The 22,126-nt window shown below is 50.2% G+C and overlaps 2 protein-coding genes across 6 annotated transcripts in view; one reads left to right on the top strand and one right to left on the bottom strand.

The window, feature by feature from the left end:
• LOC109564039 (UL16-binding protein 1-like) overlaps nt 1-22,126 on the bottom strand; it is a 267,031-nt gene that overhangs the window by 8,579 nt on the left and 236,326 nt on the right. The window lies entirely within an intron of this gene.
• LOC109564041 (retinoic acid early transcript 1E-like) lies at nt 1,812-15,435 on the top strand. Of its 5 annotated transcripts, none has more exons than XM_070796358.1 (6): nt 1,812-1,948; nt 2,793-2,971; nt 3,749-4,012; nt 4,254-4,535; nt 5,376-5,515; nt 15,295-15,435. In XM_070796358.1, exons 2-5 carry the CDS (start codon nt 2,899-2,901, stop codon nt 5,483-5,485), a joined length of 729 nt encoding a protein of 242 aa, XP_070652459.1. In that variant the 5' UTR covers nt 1,812-1,948; nt 2,793-2,898; the 3' UTR covers nt 5,486-5,515; nt 15,295-15,435. The 5 variants fall into 5 exon arrangements, with proteins under 5 accessions (XP_070652459.1, XP_070652457.1, XP_070652456.1 ...); XM_070796356.1 differs by lacking the exon at nt 15,295-15,435 and adding an exon at nt 7,932-8,322; XM_070796355.1 differs by lacking the exon at nt 15,295-15,435 and adding an exon at nt 5,917-8,322.

Here is a 22,126-nt window from a genome sequence, read left to right as displayed (position 1 = left end):
AAGTGGACTAGAACATTTCACTTAAGTCATAAACAAGTAGTACAACCTCATTTAAGTCAAAAGCAAGTGGATTTGAAATCAGATCAAACCAATACACAACAGACATTCCCTGTGGGAGGCAGTGTGAAGTGAGGGGTGCTGGGGAAGACCGTGTCCCTCGGACCCTGGAGGTTCAAGGTGAACGTGGAACCACTGTGGGGGAGGAGCAGAGAGGGACTGTTCCTAGAGGTGGGGTGGTGCCCTGCGCCCTCTAACTTGTCCGAGACTTGATCACAGACTGCCTAGAAGGGTGGTGGGAGTAACGGAACAGTCGGAAGAATAAACGGCCTGCTGCCATGTATTTTATTTAGCTCATCTATTTATTTCAGTTCAGTTCAGTCACTCAGCTGTGTCCGACTCTTTGCGACCCCATGAACCGTAGCACGCCAGGCCTCCCTGTCCATCACCAATTCCTGGAGTCCACACAAACCATGTCCATTGAGTTGGTGATGCCATCCAACCGTCTCATCTTCTGTCGTCCCCTTCTCCTCCTGCCCTCAATCTTTCCCAGCATCAGGGTCTTTTCAAATGAGTCAGCTCTTTGCATCAGGTGGCCAAAGGATTGGAGTTTCAGCTTCAACATCAGTCCTACCAATAAACACCCAGGACTGAACTCCTTTAGGATGGACTGGTTGGAATCTCCTTGCAGTCCAAGGGACTCTCAAGACTCTTCTCCAACATCACAGTTCAAAAGCATCAATTCTTCGGCGCTCAGCTTTCTTTATAGTCTAGCTCTCACATCCATACATGACCACTGGAAAAATCATAGCCTTGACTAGATGGACCTTTGTTGACAAAGTAATGTCTCTGCTTTTTAATATGCTGTCTAGGTTGGTCATAACTTTCCTTCCAAGGAGTAAGCGTCTTTTAATTTCACATCTGCAATCACCATCTGCAGTGATTTTGAAGCCCAGAAAAATAAAGTCTGACACTGTTTCCACTGTTTCCCCATCTAGTTGCCATGAAGTGATGAGACCAGATGCCATGATCTTCGTTTTCTGAATGTTGAGCTTTAAGCGAACTTTTTCACTCTCCTCTTTGACTTTCATCAAAAGGCTCTTTAGTTCTTCTTCACTTTCTGCCATAAGGGTGGTGTCATCTGCATATCTAAGGTTATTGATATTTCTCCCAGCAATCTTGATTCCAGCTTGTGCTTCCTTCCAGCCTAGCGTTTCTCATGATGTACTCTGCATAGAAGTTAAATAAGCAGGGTGACAATATACAGCCTTGATGTACTCCTTTTTCTATTTGGAACCAGTCTGTTGTTCCATGTCCAGTTCTAACTGAGCTGCCCTTGTAAGGAATGCCATCCATGAAGGACTGACGGGGCAGCTGGTCAGGTGGCCAGGGGGAAATCGCTTTAGGAAACACAAGATGGGATGGTAGAGAAGAGAGGGGCGGAGCCTAAGCGCCTGGAAACTCGCCCGGGGGAAGGACGGAGAAGTCGCCGGTGGTTCCTTGCCCGGGCCTAGTCCCAGCTCGTGGGTCCCCGAAGGCACCGCGGCGGCGCCCAGACTGACAACCGGAAAGAGCCTCGTCATCACCCCGCAACCCTGGGCACTTCCTTACAAAGACTCACTCACCGACCGGGCGGGCCTCCAGGGGCGCCGTCCCGCGAGCGCAGCACCTCGGCCCGGGGCCCCTCTTCGGCGCCCGCCCGGGGATCCCCGCTCCAGCGACGCCTCTCCGAACACCGCCGGCCGAGCTTCCCCCGAGCCGGGGCCTCGAGGTGTCGGGCCGAGATTCGAAAGAGCGATTCAAAGTGAAAACCCCGAGGAGAGTTTCAGGATTTCTCTTGTGGTTGTTCTCTCGGGGTTTCAACCTGCTCGAAAGCGATCTTGGCTGGACCGGGCAGGCGAGGACCGCGCCCCGCCGATAGCAGGAGCCGGGTGCGGAGAAGGAGTGGGCGGTGAGTGCGATCCCAGGACGGGCCCCCGCAAATGTTCTGTCTTCTCTCGCCACAACGAAGCCACCAGCCCGGAGACCGCGGGGTTGAGCCACCTGCGCGGCTGATGTCGTGCTGGAGACGGGTAGCGCAGGGGAGGGGGCTGGGAAAGGCGGGAGGGGGCCGCTGCTGCTTGACTCGGGAAAATCCGTCAATGTTTTTCGGTGAGCTTGCTCCTCGGGGCCCTGGGAGGACTTTGCCACTTGCGGGTGAGCAAAGGATAATAAATTCCCGGCTGTTCTGGAGCTCGGCTCCAACAGGACTATTGGACTCTATGTACACCCTCCTCCGATATGACAGACCTGGTGGGGTTGGCCGCTGCTAGTTTGATTAACAGAAGGAAATGACAACCCACTCCAGTATTCTTGCCTGGAGAATCCCATGCACAGAGTAGCCTGGCGGGCTACAGTCCATGGGGTCGCAAAGAGTCGGACACGACTGAGTGACTAACATGTAGTGAATCGTTATCATTACAGAGAAGGTTTGAGAGGTTAGGATGGAAAGTGGATGTAGAAGAAAAGAAGGGATAACTGAGCAGGAGATGGCAGCAGGGTAGGGGTGAGGGAAGAAGTGAGTTCAAAGAAAGAATAGAGCAGGAAGTGGTTCAAGGAATGAGCAGAAGAGCCAACAAAACGTGGGCTTTTCTTGCTCATACCAGAAGAGGGCTTTTTTGGAGAGAGGATAGTTATTCAAAGTGGATTTGCCTTTGTAATGTCATGAGTATTTTTTTTTTTTTAATGAGTAATTACATTTGAAACTTAAGAAATACTTCCTGGGTATAAGAGTTATTTTTCTTGTTTTTCAACAGGGCTTCCTCAGTCTAGGACTGAAGACTGGGCAGTGCCAGGAGACAGAGGTATAGACGCACCCCAGGCTACCTTTTGCCGGTCACTCTCCTAAAACTGCAGGGAGGAATGTCACTGGCTCACACCACAGGCCATCTTTTGCTGATACTGCTGCTGATAGAAGCCGGGAAGACTCTGGGCAGTGAGTGTCCTGGATCTGGGACTCTGGTGGGGGAGGGGGGGACATAAGAAAATGGGGAGGGAAGGGGCTCCACCCAGGTGGGTGCCTGTCCACCTACTCTTAGGATGGTGAGGGTGTGGTTTAGTTGGACTGGCTGCCCAGGAGGTGACTGCCTTCCAGGACCCCACCCAAGGCATGGTGCCTGGGCCTGTGCTCCTGTAGCAGCTTTCCCTCTTCTGGCAAGTCCCACCTCCTACTCCAGTAAAACTTTCCTGATGACTAGGGACCCATCGTGAATGTGGCATGTGTCCTATGGCATCCTTCTCCCCATTCTGTTGAAAGTCTTGTCTGTTCAGATAGATTTTAAGTCTCTAGAAACCAGACACTGTCTTCTGTTTTTGCTGCCTCACAAGCTGGCATGTACATACTTAGTCACTTAGGTGTGTCCAACTCTTTGCCACCCTATGGACTCTGTAGGCTCCTCTGTCCATTCTCCAGGCAAGAATACTGGAGTGGATTGCCATTTCCTTCTCCAGGGATTGAACCTGGGTCTCCTGCATTGCAGGCAGATTCTTTACTGCCTGAGCCACCATATAGCAGATAAATCTTCCTGCTAATAGCATATGGACGGAAAAGATCCACGGTGGCATCAAAGTGTTTAACTAAAGCTCAGACAGTTAAAGGTGGGGCAGGACTGAGGATACAGCAGAGGAGGGGGTCTGGGATAGAGACCCCTCCCTCTGCAACCAGGCCCTGGAGGAGGAAACTCCCAGCCATACCTGTGGTTTTCTCTCACAGATGCCCACTCTCTGTGCCTTGACCTCACTGTCAAATCTCAGTCCAGACCTGGCCAGCCCTGGTGTCAAGTCCAGGGCTCCGTGGACACAAAGCCTTTCCTCCGGTATGATAGTGCCAGCAACAAGGTCAAACCTTTGGGTTTCCTGGGAAAGGAGGTAAACGACACGAAAGCGTGGACTGAAATAAGCCAAACGCTGGTAGAAGCAGGAAGAGAGCTCAGGATGGTCCTGCCTGTCATCAAACTGGACAAAAAGGAGATGAGGGGTAAGTATTGGAAGGGGGTGGGGAGCTGGAGACAGCAAGAGAAAGAGTGCATGCAGGGAGGGCATTCCTGTGAAAGGACTGAACAGGATCCAGCCTTAGAGACCCGGTGGACCTGATGGGTAAAATGGGGCAGGTCATGGTCAGAAGATCACGAGCCCCTAGATGTGCAGACACACTTGAGTGACTGGGGAGGATGGACTGAGGAGAGTCCAGAAAGACTCATTGTGTGGGGGGGGCACAGGTCCTCCCACCCTGCAGGTAAAGCTGTGTTGTCAACGTGAAGCCGAGCAATGCTCTGGTGCATCCTTGCACTTCAGCCTCAATGGACGGACAGCTCTCCTCCTTGACACCATGAGCATAACCTGGACAGTCATCGATCCTGGAGCCACAGGCATCAAGGAGGAGTGGGAGAACAACCAGGAACTGGCAGAGTATTTCAGGACCATTTCAACAGGAGACTGCAGTTATTGGCTTAGGGAATTCCTGAAACACTGGGAGAAGATGCTGGTCCCAGAGCCCACAGGTAACTGAGTGGGGTGTGGGGGAGGTGGCAGCTCTCTTCAAAGGTCTAGTGCCTTCATGTGTGGATATGAGCACATATGTTAGTGTAATTGAAAATGTGATGATGGATGGAGTGACTGATCTCTTGGTGGACTTCCTGTCTGGAGAGTCAGTGATGGGCATAGCACAGAACTGGCCAGCATCCTCCTTTCCCAGCCCACCTCCCTCAGCACAGGAGCCCCCTTCCTCATTAACCAAGACCCCAGGCACTGCTCGATGGTCCCCAAATCTATATACACATTATGTTTCCAGGCCTTCTCTCCCTCTTGTCGTACTGATCCTTTAACCAACTCAAATGTCACTTAATGAAGCCCTTATCCCTTCCCAGACAGAATTAAGTGCCCCCAGTTGTGTCCTCCTCAAAAAGGACTCCTCACAGTAAACACGTCCACCTGAAAGATAATCAGATGGACATTTGCTGTCTCAGTGACTCAGACAGTAAAGAATCTGCCTGCAAGGCAGGAGACCTGGGTTCAATCCCTGGATTGGGAAGATCCCCTGGAGTAGGAAATGGCAACCCACTCCAGTATTCTTGCCTGGAGAATCCCAGGGACAGAGGAGCCTGGTTGGCTACAGTCCATGAGCTCACAAAAGAGTCGGACATGACTGAGCGACTAACACAACTCAGGAGAAATATTAGCTCCACGAAGACAGAGCACAAGCCCATTAATCTTTCCATACCCAGACCTGAAGAGTGGCTTCACATGAGTCAGTAACTATATGGGGAACATGTGCTAAGGAGAGCAGGTACTGAGGAAGGTGTATTCTTAGATTTGACAAGGCTTTTGCTTTTTCGTTTTAGAACCTCTAATAATGGCCCCAGATATCAGCCAGTCTGCATCCATCCGTTTGGTCTCTTGCATTATCCTATTGATCATCACCCAGTTAGTTCTAATTGCTTCATCGTCATGAATATTATGAAGAAATCAGGGACCACAGCAGGTGAGAAGCCAGCCGGCCTCTGGCTCCTAGGCAGGTTTGTTCTGGTCAGGACTTGGGAGAGGTGAGCCACGGGTTTCACCGAGCCCCTGTCCACTGAAACCATCTTTACCAAGATGATGTTCTGTCTTTGTCTTTGGCCCCCACACTTCCCTGTAGGGTTGGAAACCACTCTGTTGTTGGGGCAGAAGAAGCTGGTGTGGGCAGCAGGACAGTGCAGTGGGAGTGGGGATGAAGACAAGTGTCTTCTCCTTTGGGGGCCCCGGGTACAAGATGTAGATGTGGTGGGGTGGGGTGTTGTCCTGAGATCTTACTCAGGCTTTCCCAGACCTTTGATGGAAAAAACCTTCTGTTTTCTGATGGTAGCATTATCTAGCTCAACCTTTTCCCCAGTGTTCCAACAGCTATTCCATCATCTGGATGTTTCTCCCTGGACTATGAGAAGGTACAATGTTAAACCAACTCTGGGTGGCAAAAACTGACCCTTGATGACACTCTGGCTATTGATCTAATATACTACCTTCTACTCAGAGTGGGGTTTAACAAGAAGCTAAAGAAGCCTATGCTTAAGAATTCCTTCACTTTCCACGACTGTTGATGGGCCCTTAAGATGTATTGACTTGGTCATTTTGAGGATTTGCAAAAGTCAAACATTTGCTCACAATCAGTTAAAACTTCCAATGCTATTCTTTCCATCAGACTTGCCTTCATGTGGGGTGAAATTGGGGTGGGGGGCGGGGGTTGGCATTTTTTAAATTCTGTTAAGAAGATAATGCATTAGGGATATACTGTGTGATTTAATGAGACATAATTTAGGTGTTCACACTCACTTTCATGTATAGTTAAGTTACCACATGCTTTTATGGGCTGAATGTTCTTCTTAATTCATGTGATGAAATCCTCACCTCCAGGAAGACTTGTTGAAACCACTCGGCTGGTGGTGTGTGGTTATAGTCTGTGTTGTGGTACAATAGGAGGTGTATGTTTGGTCGGAGTCCTGGTTCCTGGATCAGAGTTTCTAAAACCCACATTTTGGCGTCATATTTGGTGTTCTGAGTATAGAAAAGTAGTTTTTCTTTAGAGACCTAGCAGACTAATACATATGCAGAAACCGCAATCAAGTGCTAACTGCCTAGATGTCATGACACAGAAGTATGAGGCTACCAGTTGAATTATCACATAGATTAATATATGTATTAACATACTAACATGTTAATGCATAAAAATGTATCCAGGACAGAAGAAAGGATAAAGTGTGATATAGCCAGAAATGGAACACTATAACGCAATAAATAAAGAATAAATTACTGCAGTAAAACCATAGATGCCTCATAAAAAGGATTTGAGAGGCAAGTGCTGGACACAAAAGAATATATACGCTCTGGTACTCCTATTTGTTGTGTTACATTATTGTGAAATTTAACTGAATTGTTTTTTAAGATGTATTTATTTTTGGCTCTGCTGGGTCTTCATTGCTGTGTGCGGGCATTCTCTACTTGCTGCTCTCTCGTTACGGTGCAAGAGCAGCTCCCTGTGATGACTTCTCGTAGCAGAGTGCAGGCTCTAGGCTGTGGGCTTCAGTAGCTGAGGCACACAGGCTCAGTAGCTGCAGTGCCCAGGCTCCAGGGCACAGCCTCAGGATTTGTGGCCCATGAGCTTAGTTATTTCACAACATGTGGGATCTTCCCTGACAGGGACTGAACTCGTGTCTCCTGCATTGGCGGGCAGATTCATTACCTATGAGCCACCAGGGAAGCCCCTAATCAAATTATTAAAAAGACATTCTAAGCTTGATTCTAAATCTTATCTCAATAATTTATGGATGAAGATTAGATGTTCCATGACTTACAACCAGGAAATTATGCATACTGGAAAAGATATTATTTAAAGGACTATCCACAACCTAGATGGACCCTTATCAGGTGCTCTAAACTAGCTCATGCACAACAAAACTGAAGAGAATGAACTCTTGGATTAATATTTCCCACTTAGAAAGGGCGACTGCACTGAACTGGCTAACAGAGAACACTGCTGACCTCAGAAACACCTAAAAACAATGCTCAAACAAAGAAGATGTTTGAGCTCATACATTCATACCAGGACAAGCAGAAGACAACATCGGAAAAATTTTAACCTTTCGGTTTTCACTCATGCCTAGACAAACTTGAAGTTTTCTCCTGTCAGGAATATATTCAGTGATGCAGAGAATTCAATTATTCATTGTACTTTTTTGCCCAGTGAGAATCACATGAATGTTTATTGAAACTCCTTTATTTTAGGGGCTCAAATGTGTTGAAGTCCTACCATTAGGTGAAGGAGACCTCACCTGGAAATAGGGTGTGTGCAGATGTAATCCAACCAAGGTGAGGTCAGGGTGGATTAGGTTGGGCTCTAATCCAAAGACTGGTGCCTTTACCAGGAGACACGCCTTGAAAGAAATGTGGACACGCAAAGAAGAGACGGATATAGGAAAACAAGACACACGAGCATCATGGAAGGACAGAAATAGACACTGGGGCTACGCAATGCCAGGGGTTTCTGGCAAGCACCAGTGCTGTGCATAGTACCTCAGTCGTGTCCGACTCTTTGCGCTGCCATGGACTGCAGCCCACCAGGTTCCTCTGTCCATGGCGATTCTGCAAGCAAGAATACTGGAGTGGGTTGCCATTTCCTTCTCCATGCAATCACCAGTAGTCAGGAAGAGAAAAGATGGAGCCTTCCTTAGAGCCTTCAGAGAGGACCCTACTGACAGCTTGATTTCAGACTTCTAACCCTCACAATCTTGAAAGAATAAATTTTGGTTGTTTCAAGCCATAGAGTTTGTGGTAATTTTTATAAAGACTTCACTGTCCCAACCAAGCTTGCGGGGGCTTAGGCTGCATTCCCAGCACAAAGGGAACTGGTGAGCAAGAAGGAAGGCAGGAGAGCAGTTTTAGAGAAGAGCCAAGAAACAGACCCAGGGACGTCTAGAAATGTGACACCTAGTAGACGAGGAAAGAAATACCAGCGAAGGGTATACTGCTCAATACGTGACAGCAGGAGAACTGGCTGATCCTGTAACTAAAAGAGGATTTCTATTTAGCACAACACACAAACGTTCATTTTAGGTTGATCAACGCATGAAGGTGACTGTTCGTGCGGGCTCGGGGCTGTATGCAAATAGGAGCACGTTTGTTGAGTAGTTTTAGATAGGGGGCTGGGGCATTAAAAAGGAGACGGCACATTTCCAGGTAGGACCCAGACAGAGACCTAAAATTCCTGCTCGGCCCTGGGACGGAGTCCTGGCAGCCAGCCCCTTCCCAGAACCACCCCGAGCTGTGTGTGGCTTTGCGGCAGCTGGAAGGCCCAGTATCTTGGGGAGAACTGGTCAGTGTGACTGTGTGTGTGTGTGAGAGAGAGAGAGAGACAGAGAGAGAGGGTATGGGTGAGAGGACGAGGGCAGAAGAGAGGAGTGATTGTGTTAGGTGCTCATTCATGTCTGCCTCTTTGCGACCCTGTGCGCTGTAGCCCTCCAGGCTCCTCTGTCCATGGGATTCTCCAGGCAAGAATACTGGAGTGGTTGCCATTTCCTACTTAGGTGTGTGTGGGGCAGTGCCACTAATTTGTGATAGGAAGGTGAATGTGAAGAGAGGGAGGGAATGCTGGAAAGAGTGTGTTGGATGTGTGGGGAGCGGCCACAACTGGTGTGTGAGAATGTTGGGAACCTTGATGTGTGTGTCTGTGTGTGACTGTGGACAGCTGAGCCTGGGACAGAAGGGGAGAAGACAGTATGCATATGCAGAGGGCCCGGAGGGGGATGCCCTGGGGGACCCAGAGAGGAGGAAGAGAGTGAAGGGAAATGGCTGTGAGGGGAAAGTTTCTGGATGGCAGTGGAAGTAGACGGGAGCCTTCTGTGTGGAATTTGTGTGAAGCAGTGTGTACAGACAGTGTGAGGAAGCCAGGGTCCCTGAGGGAAGGGAACGCGGTGTGACTTTGCAGAGAGTGGAGAGCCAGTGGGGCAGGCAAGCAGGCACTTGTGTGTGAAAGAAAGTGTGTGGGGGGTAGGGGATGGGGGGTGCACAGAGGGAAGGGGGTGTGAGGAGACCTGCATGGAAAATTTCAGGAAGGGTGACGTGCACAAGGGTGGAAGGAGTGTAAGTGAGAAGCATGAAGTCTATGTGGGGAACACGTGTGTGTGAGGGGGCTGTGTGGGAGGCTGGAGAGTCAGGCTGGGCTGTGGGTGATGGAGGGCAGCGTGAGGGCGAGGGGGCTTGTATGTGTAACTGTGGGGGCTGAAGTGTGGGAAGACAGGTGTGCATGGAGAGTGTGGGGTGAGCAGTGTGTCAGGACTGTTGCTGAAGAGGCCTCAGTGGTGACCGGCTCCCCAGCTTCTCCTTTCTCTGGGCCCCGACCCTCTGGCCTGGACCCCAAGGTTCCAAGGGAACCAAAAAACTGGCAGGGACAGGGAAGAAGCTGATACCCCCTATCATGTACTTTCTTTTTTTAGCTTGAAACACCACACAAGAATATCTGCCTTGTGACAGGTGTCAACTGGGGTCACCTGCCTTCACCAGCTGACGCCTCCCCCAGGCCCAGGGGCTGAACTGCATTCTCTCCCTCAGTTTCTAGTCAGCCTGGGGCTTCCCTGATAGCTCAGTTGGTAAAGAATCCACCTGGAATGCAGGAGACCCCGGTTCGACTCCTGGGTCAGGACGATCCTCTGGAGAAGAGAAAGGCTACCCACTCCAGTATTCTGGCCTGGAGAATTCCATGGACTGTACAGTTGGACCTGACTGAGTGACTTTCACTTTGGAGCCTCTGAGCAATAGGATTCCCTTCAATTCCCACCTGCCTACTAAGCTCAGGGGGAGGGACTCCTGTGGGGGGCACGACAGGTGGACGGTGGACGAGGGGACCCAACCCTCTCCACCACGCCCCTCCCACCTCTCCAGGCCCAGACTCCTCACTGTCCCCCAACTCCTTCCTCCCCACCTCGCCCTTCTCCCCACCTTCCCTCATCTCTTACCGCTCATCCGCTCATCGCAGATGTTCTCAGATCTCTCCAGTAGCTCTGGTGGGGAGCCAGGAGCCTGCATGGCAAGACCCCCGGACCCACCCTTAGACACTCACAGCCCATGTGTCCTGGGAGGGAATAGAAGCAGCTTCCACAGAAAAGTGGGGACTTGGGAGCCTGAGCTGTGACCTTGGAGACTACTCCCCAGCAGCTTTTAAATGCAACCTGCCCTCCCTCCCCCCGCCCTCCCCCTCCCTCTCCCTTTCCCTCTCCACCCCAACCACACTCCACCCCACCCCTCCCACACCACCCCTTGGCCCCCCTCCAGGAAACCCTGGAGCCAATACCCACCTTGCCAAGCCCTCCCTGCTGTCCTGAAGAGGTCGCCCTAATACTTACCACAATTTTCCATGGGATGGTTTGTTTTTTCAGTTAGCTTATTAACTGCGGGATTCAGACAGGGTCACATATTTTTTTTTCACATGTCTTGCCCTTGGCACTCTCCTTTCCAAGTAGCTGATTCCTCTCCCCAATGTGTGTTAGGGCTACTGTACTGGCATCAGCATGTACCCTGGGGAAGTCCTCAGCCATAGTGGCTACAGAACATCAGGGGTTAAATGGAGACATCAGTGAGGATGGGGGAAGGGTGGAAAGACACTAAGTCTGGGGTCCCCTCTGCCTGTCCTGCCTTTCAGGGGACTTGAACCCCGTGTCTTAGACACCAGGCTTTTGAGAGTGCCCTTCCTCCCTGTCTTAGTCCCATGGGATTGCTACAACAAGTAACCATACATTGGGTGGCTTACAAACAACAGGAAAGTTTTCCCCATGGTTCTGGAATCTGGCAATTCCAAGATCAAGGCACTGGAAGATGTCTGGTTCACAGAGGGCTGTCTTCTCACGGTGCACTCACCTTGTGGAAGGGTGGAGGGAACATAGAGTCATTTTCTACAATGGTTCTCACCCATTATTTTGACTGTGTGGATCACAACAAACTCTGCTAAATTCTTAAAGAGATGGGAATACCAGACCACCTTATCTGCCTCCTGAGAAATCTGTATGTGGGTCAAGAAGCAGCAGTTAGAACCGGACATGGAACAACAGACTGGTTCCAAATTGGGAAAGGAGTACTCAAGGCTGTATATTGTCGCCCTGCTTACTTAACTTATATGCAGAGTACATCATGCTACATGCTTGGCTGGAAGAATCACAAGCTGGAATCAAGACTGCCAGGAGAAATATCAATAACCTCAGATATGCAGATAACACCACCCTCACAGCAGAAAGCAAAGAGGAACAAAAGAGCCTCTTGATGAAAGTGAAAGAGGAGAGTAAAAAAGCGGGCTTAAAACTCAACATTCAGAAAATAAAGATCATGGCATCTGGTCCCATTACTTCATGGCAAATAGATGGGGAAACAATGGAAACAGTGACAGACTTTATTTCCTTGGCCTCCAAACTCACAGCAGATGGTGACTGTAGCCTTGAAAGTAAAAGATGCTTGCTCCTTGGAAGAAAAGCTATGACCAACCTAGATAGCATATTAAACAGAAAAGGCATTATTTGGTGACAAAGGTTCATCTAGTCAAAGCTATGGTTTCTCCAGTAGTCATGTATAGGTGTGAGAGTTGGACCATAAAGAAAGCTGAGTGCCAAAGAATTGATGCTTTTGAACTGTGGTGTTGGAGAAGAGTCTTGAGAGTCCCTTGGACTGCAAGGAGATCAAACCAGTCAATTCTAAAAGAAATCATTCCTGATTATTCATTGGAAGGAATGATGCTGAAGCAGAACTTTCAATCCTTTGGCCACCTGATGTGAAGAACTCATTGGAAAAGACTCTGATGCTGGGAAAGATTGAAGGCAGGAGGAGAAGGGAACTACAGAGGATGAGATGGTTAAAAAGCATCACCAACTCAGTGGACATGAGTTTGACCAAGCTCCAGGATTTGGTGATGGAAAGGGAAGCCTGGCGTGCTGCAGTCCACAAGGCCACAAAGAGTCGGACATGACTGAGAGACTGAACTGAATTGAAAGGAACACATCAATCATTTCCCACATGCTCATCTTCTGATACCATCACATTCAGGGCCAAAGTTGCAACAGATGAATTTTGTGGGGCACATGAAGAGTGAGCCAGCACTCCCCATGCCAGCTAGCACATGAGTTCTCTCACAGACACTTAACTTGGCTACAACTTCATTGTCACTCCAGCCCTGATATGAGATGGAGGCTCCACAGAGGCATTGGAGAAACAGACTTTCCTTCATTATGACAATAACAGGCCAAACCCTTGCTTCTCTTGGAGGAAAATTAATGCCTTGAAGGCCTGCTCAGAACAGACCCAGGCCCTGGGGGAGACATGGGGCAAGGACTCAGAACCTGAGGCCGTTCAGCTGGAGAATTGTGGGCCCAGGGTAAGAGGTGGAAACCAGGGCGTAGACACCATCAGGGGAAGCAGAATGTGTGTGTGCTTAGTAGCTCAGTCATGTTCAACTCTTTGCGACCTCATGGACTGTGGCCCACCAGGCTCCTCTGTCCATGGGATTCTCCAGGCACGAATACTGGAGTGGGTTGCCATGCCCTCCTCCAGGGGAGCTTCCCAACACAGGGACTGAACCCAGGTCTCCGCATAGTAGGCAGATTCTTTACGGTCTGAGCTATTGAGACACCACAGAAGCAACTTAAATGACAATCGAAAAATGAATGGATAAAGAAGATGTGGCGGGGGCTTTCTAGTGGGACAGTGATAGGAATTCTCCTGCCAATGCAGGGGACACAGGTTTGATCCCTGGTCAGGGAAGATCCCACATGCCACAGGACGACTAAACCCATGTGCTTTGGAAGCCCAAGCAAACTAGAGCCGGTGCTTTGCAACAAGAGAAGCCACTGCAATGAGAGGCCTACGCACACCAACCCTGCTCTGTCTCCTAAAGGCTGTCCTTGTTGCCCAGGAGGTTCCCTGGATCCTGGGGCCGAGACGCTTTAGCTCTTACTGCTCATTCTCTGACATTTATTCTCCTTCCCCCTTCAAGGAACCTCACACTGATCAGAATGGCCATACTGAAAAGTCTATGAGTTTGAGTAGGCTCCGGGACTTGATGATGGACAGGGAAGCCTGGCGTGCTGCAGTCCATGGGGTCACAAAAATTTGGACATGACTGAGCGACTGAACTGAACTGAACTGAAGGAGGCAAAAACTGTAAAAACAGGTACCAAAGTTATTACTGGAGACATACAGAAAGAGTTCGTTTATTTAAGAGGGAAGCAAGGCGGAAATATACACCCAGAAAGGAGTGCAGGCGTCCTGAATGAGCAATACAAAGAAGCTAGGCTAGGGATTTAACATACACATACATGTCTCTATCTTCCCTGGTGGCTCAGTTGGTAAAGAATTTGCCTGCAATACAAGAGACCCAGGTTCGATCCCCGGGTCAGGAAGATCCCCTGGAGAAGAAAATGGCAATCCACTCCAGTATCCCTTGCCTGAAGATTTCCATGAATAGACGAGCTGGCAGCTTACAGTCCATGGGATCCCAAAGAGTCCGACATGACTGTGTAACTAACCTTCTTTCCCTTTCACTTCCATACATGCATCTTTTCTTCCCCAACTCCCCTCCCATCCCCACCCAGGCTGCCACATAACATTGAGCAGAGTTCTATGTGCTATACAGTAGGTCCTTGCTGGTTATCCATTTTAAATAAATCAGTGTGTGCATGTTGATCCCAGACTCCCTAACTATCCCTTCCCCCCATCCTTTCCCCCTGCAACCATAAATTCATTCTCTAAGTCTGTGAGTCTCTTTCTGGTTTGTAAGTAAGAGCACTTCTATCACGACTTTTTGGATTCTGAGTATGAAGGACCTCAGAAGGTGTTTCTGCTCCTCTGTCTGACGTATGTCGTTCAATATGACACTCTCCAGGTCCATCCATGTTGCTGCATAGGGCATTATTTCATTCTTTCTGAGGCTGAGAAATACTGCCCTGTGTATATGTCCCACATCTTCTTTGCCCATTCATCTGTGGGTGACGTGTAGGTGGCTTCCAGGTCCCGGCTACTGTGAGCAGCGCTGCCGTGAACACAGGGTGCACGTATCCTCTCAGACCATGTGTCCTCAGAATTGCCAGGGACATCGAATCCCACAAGATGGACAAAGGGTGAAACGTCATGACCTCTCTTGTGGGTTAGAAAACAAAAATCTTAAATACTTCAAGTTTTCTGGAGTACTGAGATTTTTATTTAAATAGCACTAGCATAATAAATAGGCTTCCCCAGTGGCTCAGATGGTAAAGAATGTGCCAGTCAATGCCAGAGACACAGGAGACGCGGGTTCAATCCCTGAGTTGGAGAGGTCCCCTGAGAAGGAAACAGCAACCCGTTTCAGTATTCTTGCCTGGAGAATCCCATGGACAGAGGAGCCTGGCGGGCTACAGATCACCGGGTCACAAAGAGTTGTACACGACTGAGCCACTAACACAGCGACTAAGGGTGATAAATTATTAAGGGAAACAGTCATAAATAAAACTTTGTTCTATTGAAAATAGGCTGAGGTGATTTCTCCAGACGCAGAAAGAATCCCTGAGTCCTGTAATAGCAGATGGTATTTTTCTTGCAATATCATTTGCAAGAATGAGGTCACGAGGCAGAGTCTAATTATCCACAAACTAGAATACGATGACAAATGTCCTGTTTGTGGAGATTTCTTCAAGGACTTGAGCATTTCCATGTAGAAATTCCATCTCTTAGGACCAGGAGGAAGTGGTGATAAATTGCTTGTTTTTTTTTTTTTTTTAGACGCTGAGTGGGATTTCCCCAAATGTGATGAAGCCCATGAGATGATGCATCTACTGTGTCACCGTAACCAGAAAACAGACTCAGGATTCATGGGGTCTGATCTCCTGGATCTAAACTGAAGAGCAAGAGAAAGGCAGACAGAGCACCTGTCGCGCTTCCTGGGAGCACCGTCTCCCGCAGAAAAAAAAGAGGCTTTGGTCCAGGAGGCTGAGGAACTCCTGTCACTTTCCTGGGGCTACCCTTCCCCAACCCCCCCCTCCAGTCCCGCCCTCACTGAGGGGCCCCTATGTCCTCCACCGTAACCCCCACCCCAGGCCCAGCAGCTTCTTGTCACCTCCTGGCTTCCTTCTTGCATCACAGAGTCACCCCCTGCTTAGGCTCAGGACTAGAGCCAGTGAGGAGTCAATCTGGTCCCTTTACTCAGGTCCGGATACTCCCCGAAGAGGGCCTAAAGGACCAGGGAGCAGGTCCCCGGAGGAGGGGCCTTGCTTCCTGACAGCCTTGGGGGGCTGCAGGCAAACCTCCTTCCTTTGCTCCCGTCTAGCCTCTGAGCCAGCAGCACACACAGTTCTCAGGACCAGGGTCCCTGTCCCCCATCTCTTCCTGGTACCCCCAGCTGGGCGCCTCCACCCCAGCTCAGGCCCACCATCCCCAGGCACCTCTGCTCAAGGCAGGGCCGCTCAGTGATGGAGGCTCTGGGTCCCCAGGAGGCTGGTGACCTGCAGACCACAGGCTGAGTCACAACTGCTGCTGCTCCAGGAACACAGGCCTGGCCTCAGCCCTTCCCACAGTCTCTGCTGTGGGGCTCCTGCCTTACCTGCATGACCCAGGCCACTTCTTGTGAGAACAGGCCTTTGGAGTTGGGTCTGCAAAGGCCTTCCCACCCCTTCCTCCTGGGATGAGAGCCCGGCTCCTCTCGTCTTGGCCCCTGGGTGGGTCCCCTCCCCGCTGACACATCATGTGGAGCCCCCATGCTGCTCTCAGCCCCCGTGAGTCCTGCCCTCACCCTGAGTACCTGCTGTTCTCACACCACCTACCAGGGGCCCTGCCAGCCAGCAGTCTGTGCTCACTCAGGGGACTTGGCTGAACCCTTTAAGCATCAATAGGCCCTCAGCCTTCCCGTGCCCCAGCCACCCCTCACTTCTCACTGTCATCTGACAGTGAGGACCTTTCAGAACTGAGGCCTGATTTTGTCCGAATTCTGCTCTCAGGTGATATGGGGTCTTCTTCACCAGCTCATTTCCAGGATGAGGAGGTTCACGGAGGGGCAGGGGTTGGCTGGGATTCACCTTCCCTGGCCTCACACCAGGCCCTGTGCCCCTGCCTTCCCTCTGAATTCTGCCCTCAGTACCTCTTCTTGTAATGGATACAGGCTATTATGATGCCCATTATGACCAAACCGGCGAGAACCCCGGTGGTGATCCAGATGATGTAACTGCTGTCTGGGGCCATGGGCTGCATTGTAGAGGGTCCCGTGGTCAGTGATGCTGCAAGGAGAGTAAGAGTGAAGCCCTTGTCCAGACCCCAAATTCAGCAGATGCCTGCTTGCCCCCCTGATCCAGGTACCCCTACTGTGCAGAGAGTTTACACACATCACATGGAGGCCCCTGAGATAGATCCTCAGGTGATATGGGGGGAAGGGAGGAGCCCAGTCTTCATGGGACTCTGACAGCTAATGGGGGAGCAAGGTTTCCAACACAGCCACTCAGTCCTGCTGTGACATCAGAGACAGTGACCTGAGGATGGAGTCCTCAGGAGTTGACAGCAGAGGTGGTATTGACAGATTTCCAGAAGAAAGATTGGTGATATTTGAAAGAAGACTCTGGAAAGAGGGAACAGTAAGAAGGAGATTGGGATCACAGAGATGCTCTCATGTTTAGGATCCGTGGGAATCCATGTTCACTCGTCCAAAGGCCTGTGCTGTGAAGAGAGACATCAGGAGCTGGAAGAGGAAGGAGGATGACAGAGCATCACCGGGCCATTGTTCTCCCAAGACAGCTCACCTCTGACAGATCATTTTCACACACACAGAGGGGTGGGTCCATGTCACCATGAGAGAACTACCACTTTCTCCTACTCTTCTCACTTACCCGCGGTCTTCAACATTTTCTCCCAGTGCAGCAAGAAATCCTGAAACCAGCGCTGACAGTCTCCCATGGAGACCTTCTTGAAGAAGTCCATCACAGCTCTGTCATTCTCCCACTTCTCTTTCATCCACCTCCCTTTAGAATGAACCATTGTCCAGTATCCACTCTCCGAATCAAAGAGGAGGCACAATTGTCCATTGAAGCCAAACTGCCAGGATGCATTGATGAGTCCGTTGTCTTCTCGCCAGCATGTCATCCTGGCCTGCAGGGTCAGAGGGCCTGACCCCACCGAGGAAAAGAAAGAGCTCAGCCTCTGAGCTTGACAGATTCTTTGCCCCACCTGGGTCCACCTCCCCTGGGCCCAGCTAATCTGGCCCTGGTCTCTCCTGAAACAGCTGTTCTTTCCACTGGACTACTAGGGAAGGACAATATCCTTTTTTTTTTTTTTACCCAAAAACAGTGGATGCAGCTAAGCCCCCAGTCTACTCCTCCTGCATTCAGACTTTCTAACTCACCCTTGTCTATGTGTTTCTCTGGTGTAACATCAGGCATCTGCTCTTGGAGCAAGTCTCCGATGTCTCTGAGTGCGTCAGTCTGTGTTTCCTAAGCGTTCATACTTTTCACTTCCTCTCCCAATGGACTCATGTACTTGATCTTAGCTCTACCACAGTCATAGGAGAGAAAGACCTATTGATCAACTTCTCCTTGAACCTCACACCATGGCTGACCATCTCTGGGCTGAAGATCGATGGTGAAATTATAGGAAAGAGAATGAGTGTCTGTGAAGGCAAAACACAGTGAGGGTGAGGTTGGGGAAAAAGACCCTGAGGCCCCTTCCCCCATTTATGTGAGAGCAGAGTAAAGTGCAGGGCTGGGCTGACAGAGCAATGACACCCCACAACACACACCATACAGCCAGTGCCCCTCCTCTCCTTGTGGAGAAGGAGGAGTCCCCTGCCTGGCAAATTTCACACATCCTGAGTGTGTCCCCTTGTCCACCAGGTCTGTTCCTAGCATCATAAACTTTGCAGAGACGTGCCAGGCTGCTATGCAGGAAAAGCCTAGATGACACAGGACTGTCAGAATCTAACCCCGTGTCCTGTGAGAGATGGGGAGCCTGTGGGGATGCTCCTGAGGAAGCAGGATCACAGGGAGAGGGGCAAAGAGGGGACGGGTGAGCACAGAACCCCAAGTTGGAGAAGGGAGAGTTCACAACTAGGGGTCACAGGACTTAGCAAGGCCGGGGAGATGCTCCTGATCTCCCACTAGGATGGGTCTTGGAAGCCTGGAGAAAGGCCTGGCCCACATGGCGTGAAAGAGAAAATCCAGAACTTCTGAGGCAGGTGGTAGAGGAGGGGATCCAAGGCTCAGGGAAGTGGATCTGCCAGGGGGACATGGTATGAAAGGGCAGGAAAGTGTCCAGGCCACCAGGCGCCATGGGAAAGCCTGATGGATTCTATGGAGCCTGAGAGGAAAGTGTGGATGAGAAGCATCTCCAATAGTTCACAGATGACTATTGGAAATCAGGGATAGTGGTAGGAGACCGTGTTCCTGTGGGCTTCCGGCAGGAACAGGGATGGAAAATGGGGAAAGATCAGATTCTGGGTGGAGTGTTGCATATCGGGAGCAGAGTTGGTACAATGGTCAAAGTCATTAGTGAAAGTCGCTCAGTCGTGTCTCACTCTTGTGACCCCCATGGATTATACAGTCCATGGAATTCTCCAGGCCAGAATACTGCGGTGGGTAGCCCTTCCCTTCTCCAGAGGATCTTCCTGACCCGGAATCGAACCCAGGTCTCCTGCATTGCAGGCGGATTTGTTACCAGCTGAGCCACAAGGGAAGCCCAAGGATACTGGAGTGGCTAGCCTATCCCTTCTCCAGCAGATCTTCCCGACCCAGGAATCAAACTGGGGTCTCCTGTGTTGCAGATGGATTCTTTACCAACTGAGCTATCAGGGAAGCTGAAAGTGATTAGAGAGTCCCAAAGGCAGCCAAGGCCTGACTGCAGAGAGTACAATGCTGGCTCATAGCACAGGGTGATCCTAGAGGCAGAGAGATGGTCAGTGAACCTGGATGCAAACTGCTTGACTGAGAGATAGAAAACAAGGAGAGACAAACACAAGACTGGATGATCAGTAGGCTGAAAGCAGCCATCCCTACCAAACATCCCTACCAAAATCTCCAGAACTGAGCTACTTCTCAGAAGGCATCACCAGAGAAAGCAGCCACGTCCCAGTGAGGAGGGCCCTTTCATCACCACAGCAAGTGCAGAAGTCCTTCCATACTCTCCCGATGAGCCACACGGTTATTTACTGGGGTAACTAACTCCAATACTTTGGCCACCTGATGCAAAGAACTGACTCACTGGAAAAGACCCTGATGCTGGGAAAGATTGAAGGCCAGAGGAGAGGGGACGACAGAGGATGGGACAGTTGGATGCCATCACTAATGCGATATACATGAGTTTGAGTAAGCTCTGGGAGTTGGTGATGGACAGGGAAGCCTGGCGTGCTGCAGTCCATGGGATGGCAAAGAGTCAGACACGACTGAGTGACTGAACTGAACTGGAAGTGCAGAAGGAGAAATTACTCCCACACTCACATGGGACCCAGTGTGTTACTAACACCACGCACAGGAACGGTAGCATGATCATGGCCCCCGTGCTGTGAAGCGATGCTCCGAGGACCAGGCAATTAATAGACACCTGTCCCAGGTCCTGCTAGCAGTGGTTATCTCTGGATCCACAGATCCACTCAGTGTCCATTGCACACGTCCTGGGCTTCTGACATGAATGCACAGTCTGTGTTGTTAGTAAACTGCCATGGGTGAGGTACCATAGTCGTGAATTCCACATTCATTCTTCTCACCCTGACTCCCCATCCCCCGATAGTACATGGAGACAGTATCACTCCTGGAGGAAATAATGAAAACGAGTACCAACCTACAATCTCCCTAGGCCTGCAGAGCTGTGGTCCCTATCTTATCTCCACTGAATTACCACTGAGGTCCTAGGTTCCCTCTAATGGTACATATGACACATTTCAGGCTTCACAGACCCTAGGTCTCTGCTGCAACTGCTGTCCTGGCACAAAGTCAGTCACAATTGATGAATGATGAGTGTGGCTGGACCTGCTTCTTGGGCAGATGACCCAACAGAACCGGTGACATCATAGCTTCCTGTGTTCAGAAAGGTGCTACATGCTGTATGTGGCATTTTGCTTGGAGGCTCACAACACAGACTCCTGGTGTCCTGAAGAAAGGACATACCACTTGCAGTGAGAAAGCCCATTCCATTCAGTGTGGCTCCTGGTATGGTCCTGGGGCCTGGCAGAGATGAGGCCTCTGGTCATGGAATGTCAGAGTTGCCCATCATGATCTGGGTTCACCAACCCCAACCATAGTTCAGATAGGCCAGCCGTCATAGGATAGAAGTGATTATGTGGCTTGGCATAACCAGGGCCACAGGGCATAAATAAGATGTGCCAGCAGGTGACCTAGGCCTGACACCAGAGTTGATACAGGGCCACTATCCCCTGCTCACACCTGTGGCTTCATGCAGTGTCCCCTATGGCTCCTTGAACCAAGGAAGCCAGTCTACAGCAGAGGGGGTGCATTAGCCCATAACAGCCAGATCCACACTCCTATCACAGTCCCACCACCAGAAGCTACAAGGCAGTACACGGTAAGTTTCTGGTTCATAAACAGACAACTGAGGCAGCTCTTGGATGCTTCTCTACGGGATGGGTCACTCATTACTGGGGTCAGAAACCAGGACAGTGGACAAGTCTGGTTCTCAGTTGATTTACACATTATATTTGGCTCCTGCTGCTCCACAAATGTGCAAGCTCCTTTTGCACCCAGAGACAGATACCAAATGGCCTAAAGAGACCTCGAGATTTACTTTCTTCTGCAGAAAAAAATCTGTCAACTCCTACCTTAATCAATAACCATAAAAGGCTGCTGCTGTCCCAATTCCTAGATACTATGAATGTGGGACCAAAGGGTAGAAGTGGGGATGCCCAGCCTCACCCTCGAGCCCTGTGTCATACTCTGGGAAACCCTGTTCCTGTCCCTCCTAAGTTAGGTCCTGGGGGTCTGGTCGGGGGGTTTTGCTGGGTGAGTTATCAGACAAAGGGATAAGATGCCAGTTGAGAGAGGGCATGTTTAGATTCTCTTCAAGAGATAGGAAGCTGTTGGAGGCCCTGGGCTTCTTGGGACCATGGAAAAGTGGGTAATAAATGGTCTTGTAACCAAAAGGGCTCTAGGGGGCCTTAGTGGGAAAGACCTGCCCCCCATGGTCTCTGTCTGCCTCTTGTTTGTAGAAAAGTTTCAGTCAGCCAGGCCTCCTGTGAGTCTCAAAACAGTGGTTTAAGAGTTGAGGATTAGAACACGTGAAGATGGAGAAACGAATACTCCTTAGGCTGGGAAACTGGTAACAATTTAGACTGTGACCAGCCACATAGCAGTGTCATGAAATTACCAGTTCCCTGAAAGATAACAAAGAGCTGACACAAGCCTCAAGTTGTTTCTACAGGAAGCAGACCCCCAGCACATAAAAACTGCTGGCTGCAAGCATGCAGACGCCCAGACTGGTTGAAACCATAAGCCTGGTGGTGCTCAAACGTTCGCCTTGTGCCAACCACCCTGACTGTGCTCAAGACGCTGATGAGCCCCACAGCAGCCACCTCTGCCCCCTTTCTAACCTGGAAACTTGAAGGCGGTCTGAGGACATTAGGTCACTATTT

This window comes from Bos indicus, chromosome 9 (genome assembly GCF_029378745.1).
Source record: "Bos indicus isolate NIAB-ARS_2022 breed Sahiwal x Tharparkar chromosome 9, NIAB-ARS_B.indTharparkar_mat_pri_1.0, whole genome shotgun sequence".
Taxonomy (NCBI): domain Eukaryota; kingdom Metazoa; phylum Chordata; class Mammalia; order Artiodactyla; family Bovidae; genus Bos; species Bos indicus.
Note: the sequence above shows the minus strand (reverse complement) of the source record. Positions and strands in the feature narration are given on the sequence as shown.

Coding starts and splice junctions, on each gene's coding strand:
- LOC109564041 (XM_070796358.1), top strand. CDS start 2,899: ATGTCACTGGCTCACACCACAGGCCATCTTTTGCTGATACTGCTGCTG. Junction 4,013..4,253: donor GGACAAAAAGGAGATGAGGG/GTAAGTATTGGA, acceptor GGGGGGGCACAG/GTCCTCCCACCCTGCAGGTA. Junction 4,536..5,375: donor GCTGGTCCCAGAGCCCACAG/GTAACTGAGTGG, acceptor TTTTCGTTTTAG/AACCTCTAATAATGGCCCCA.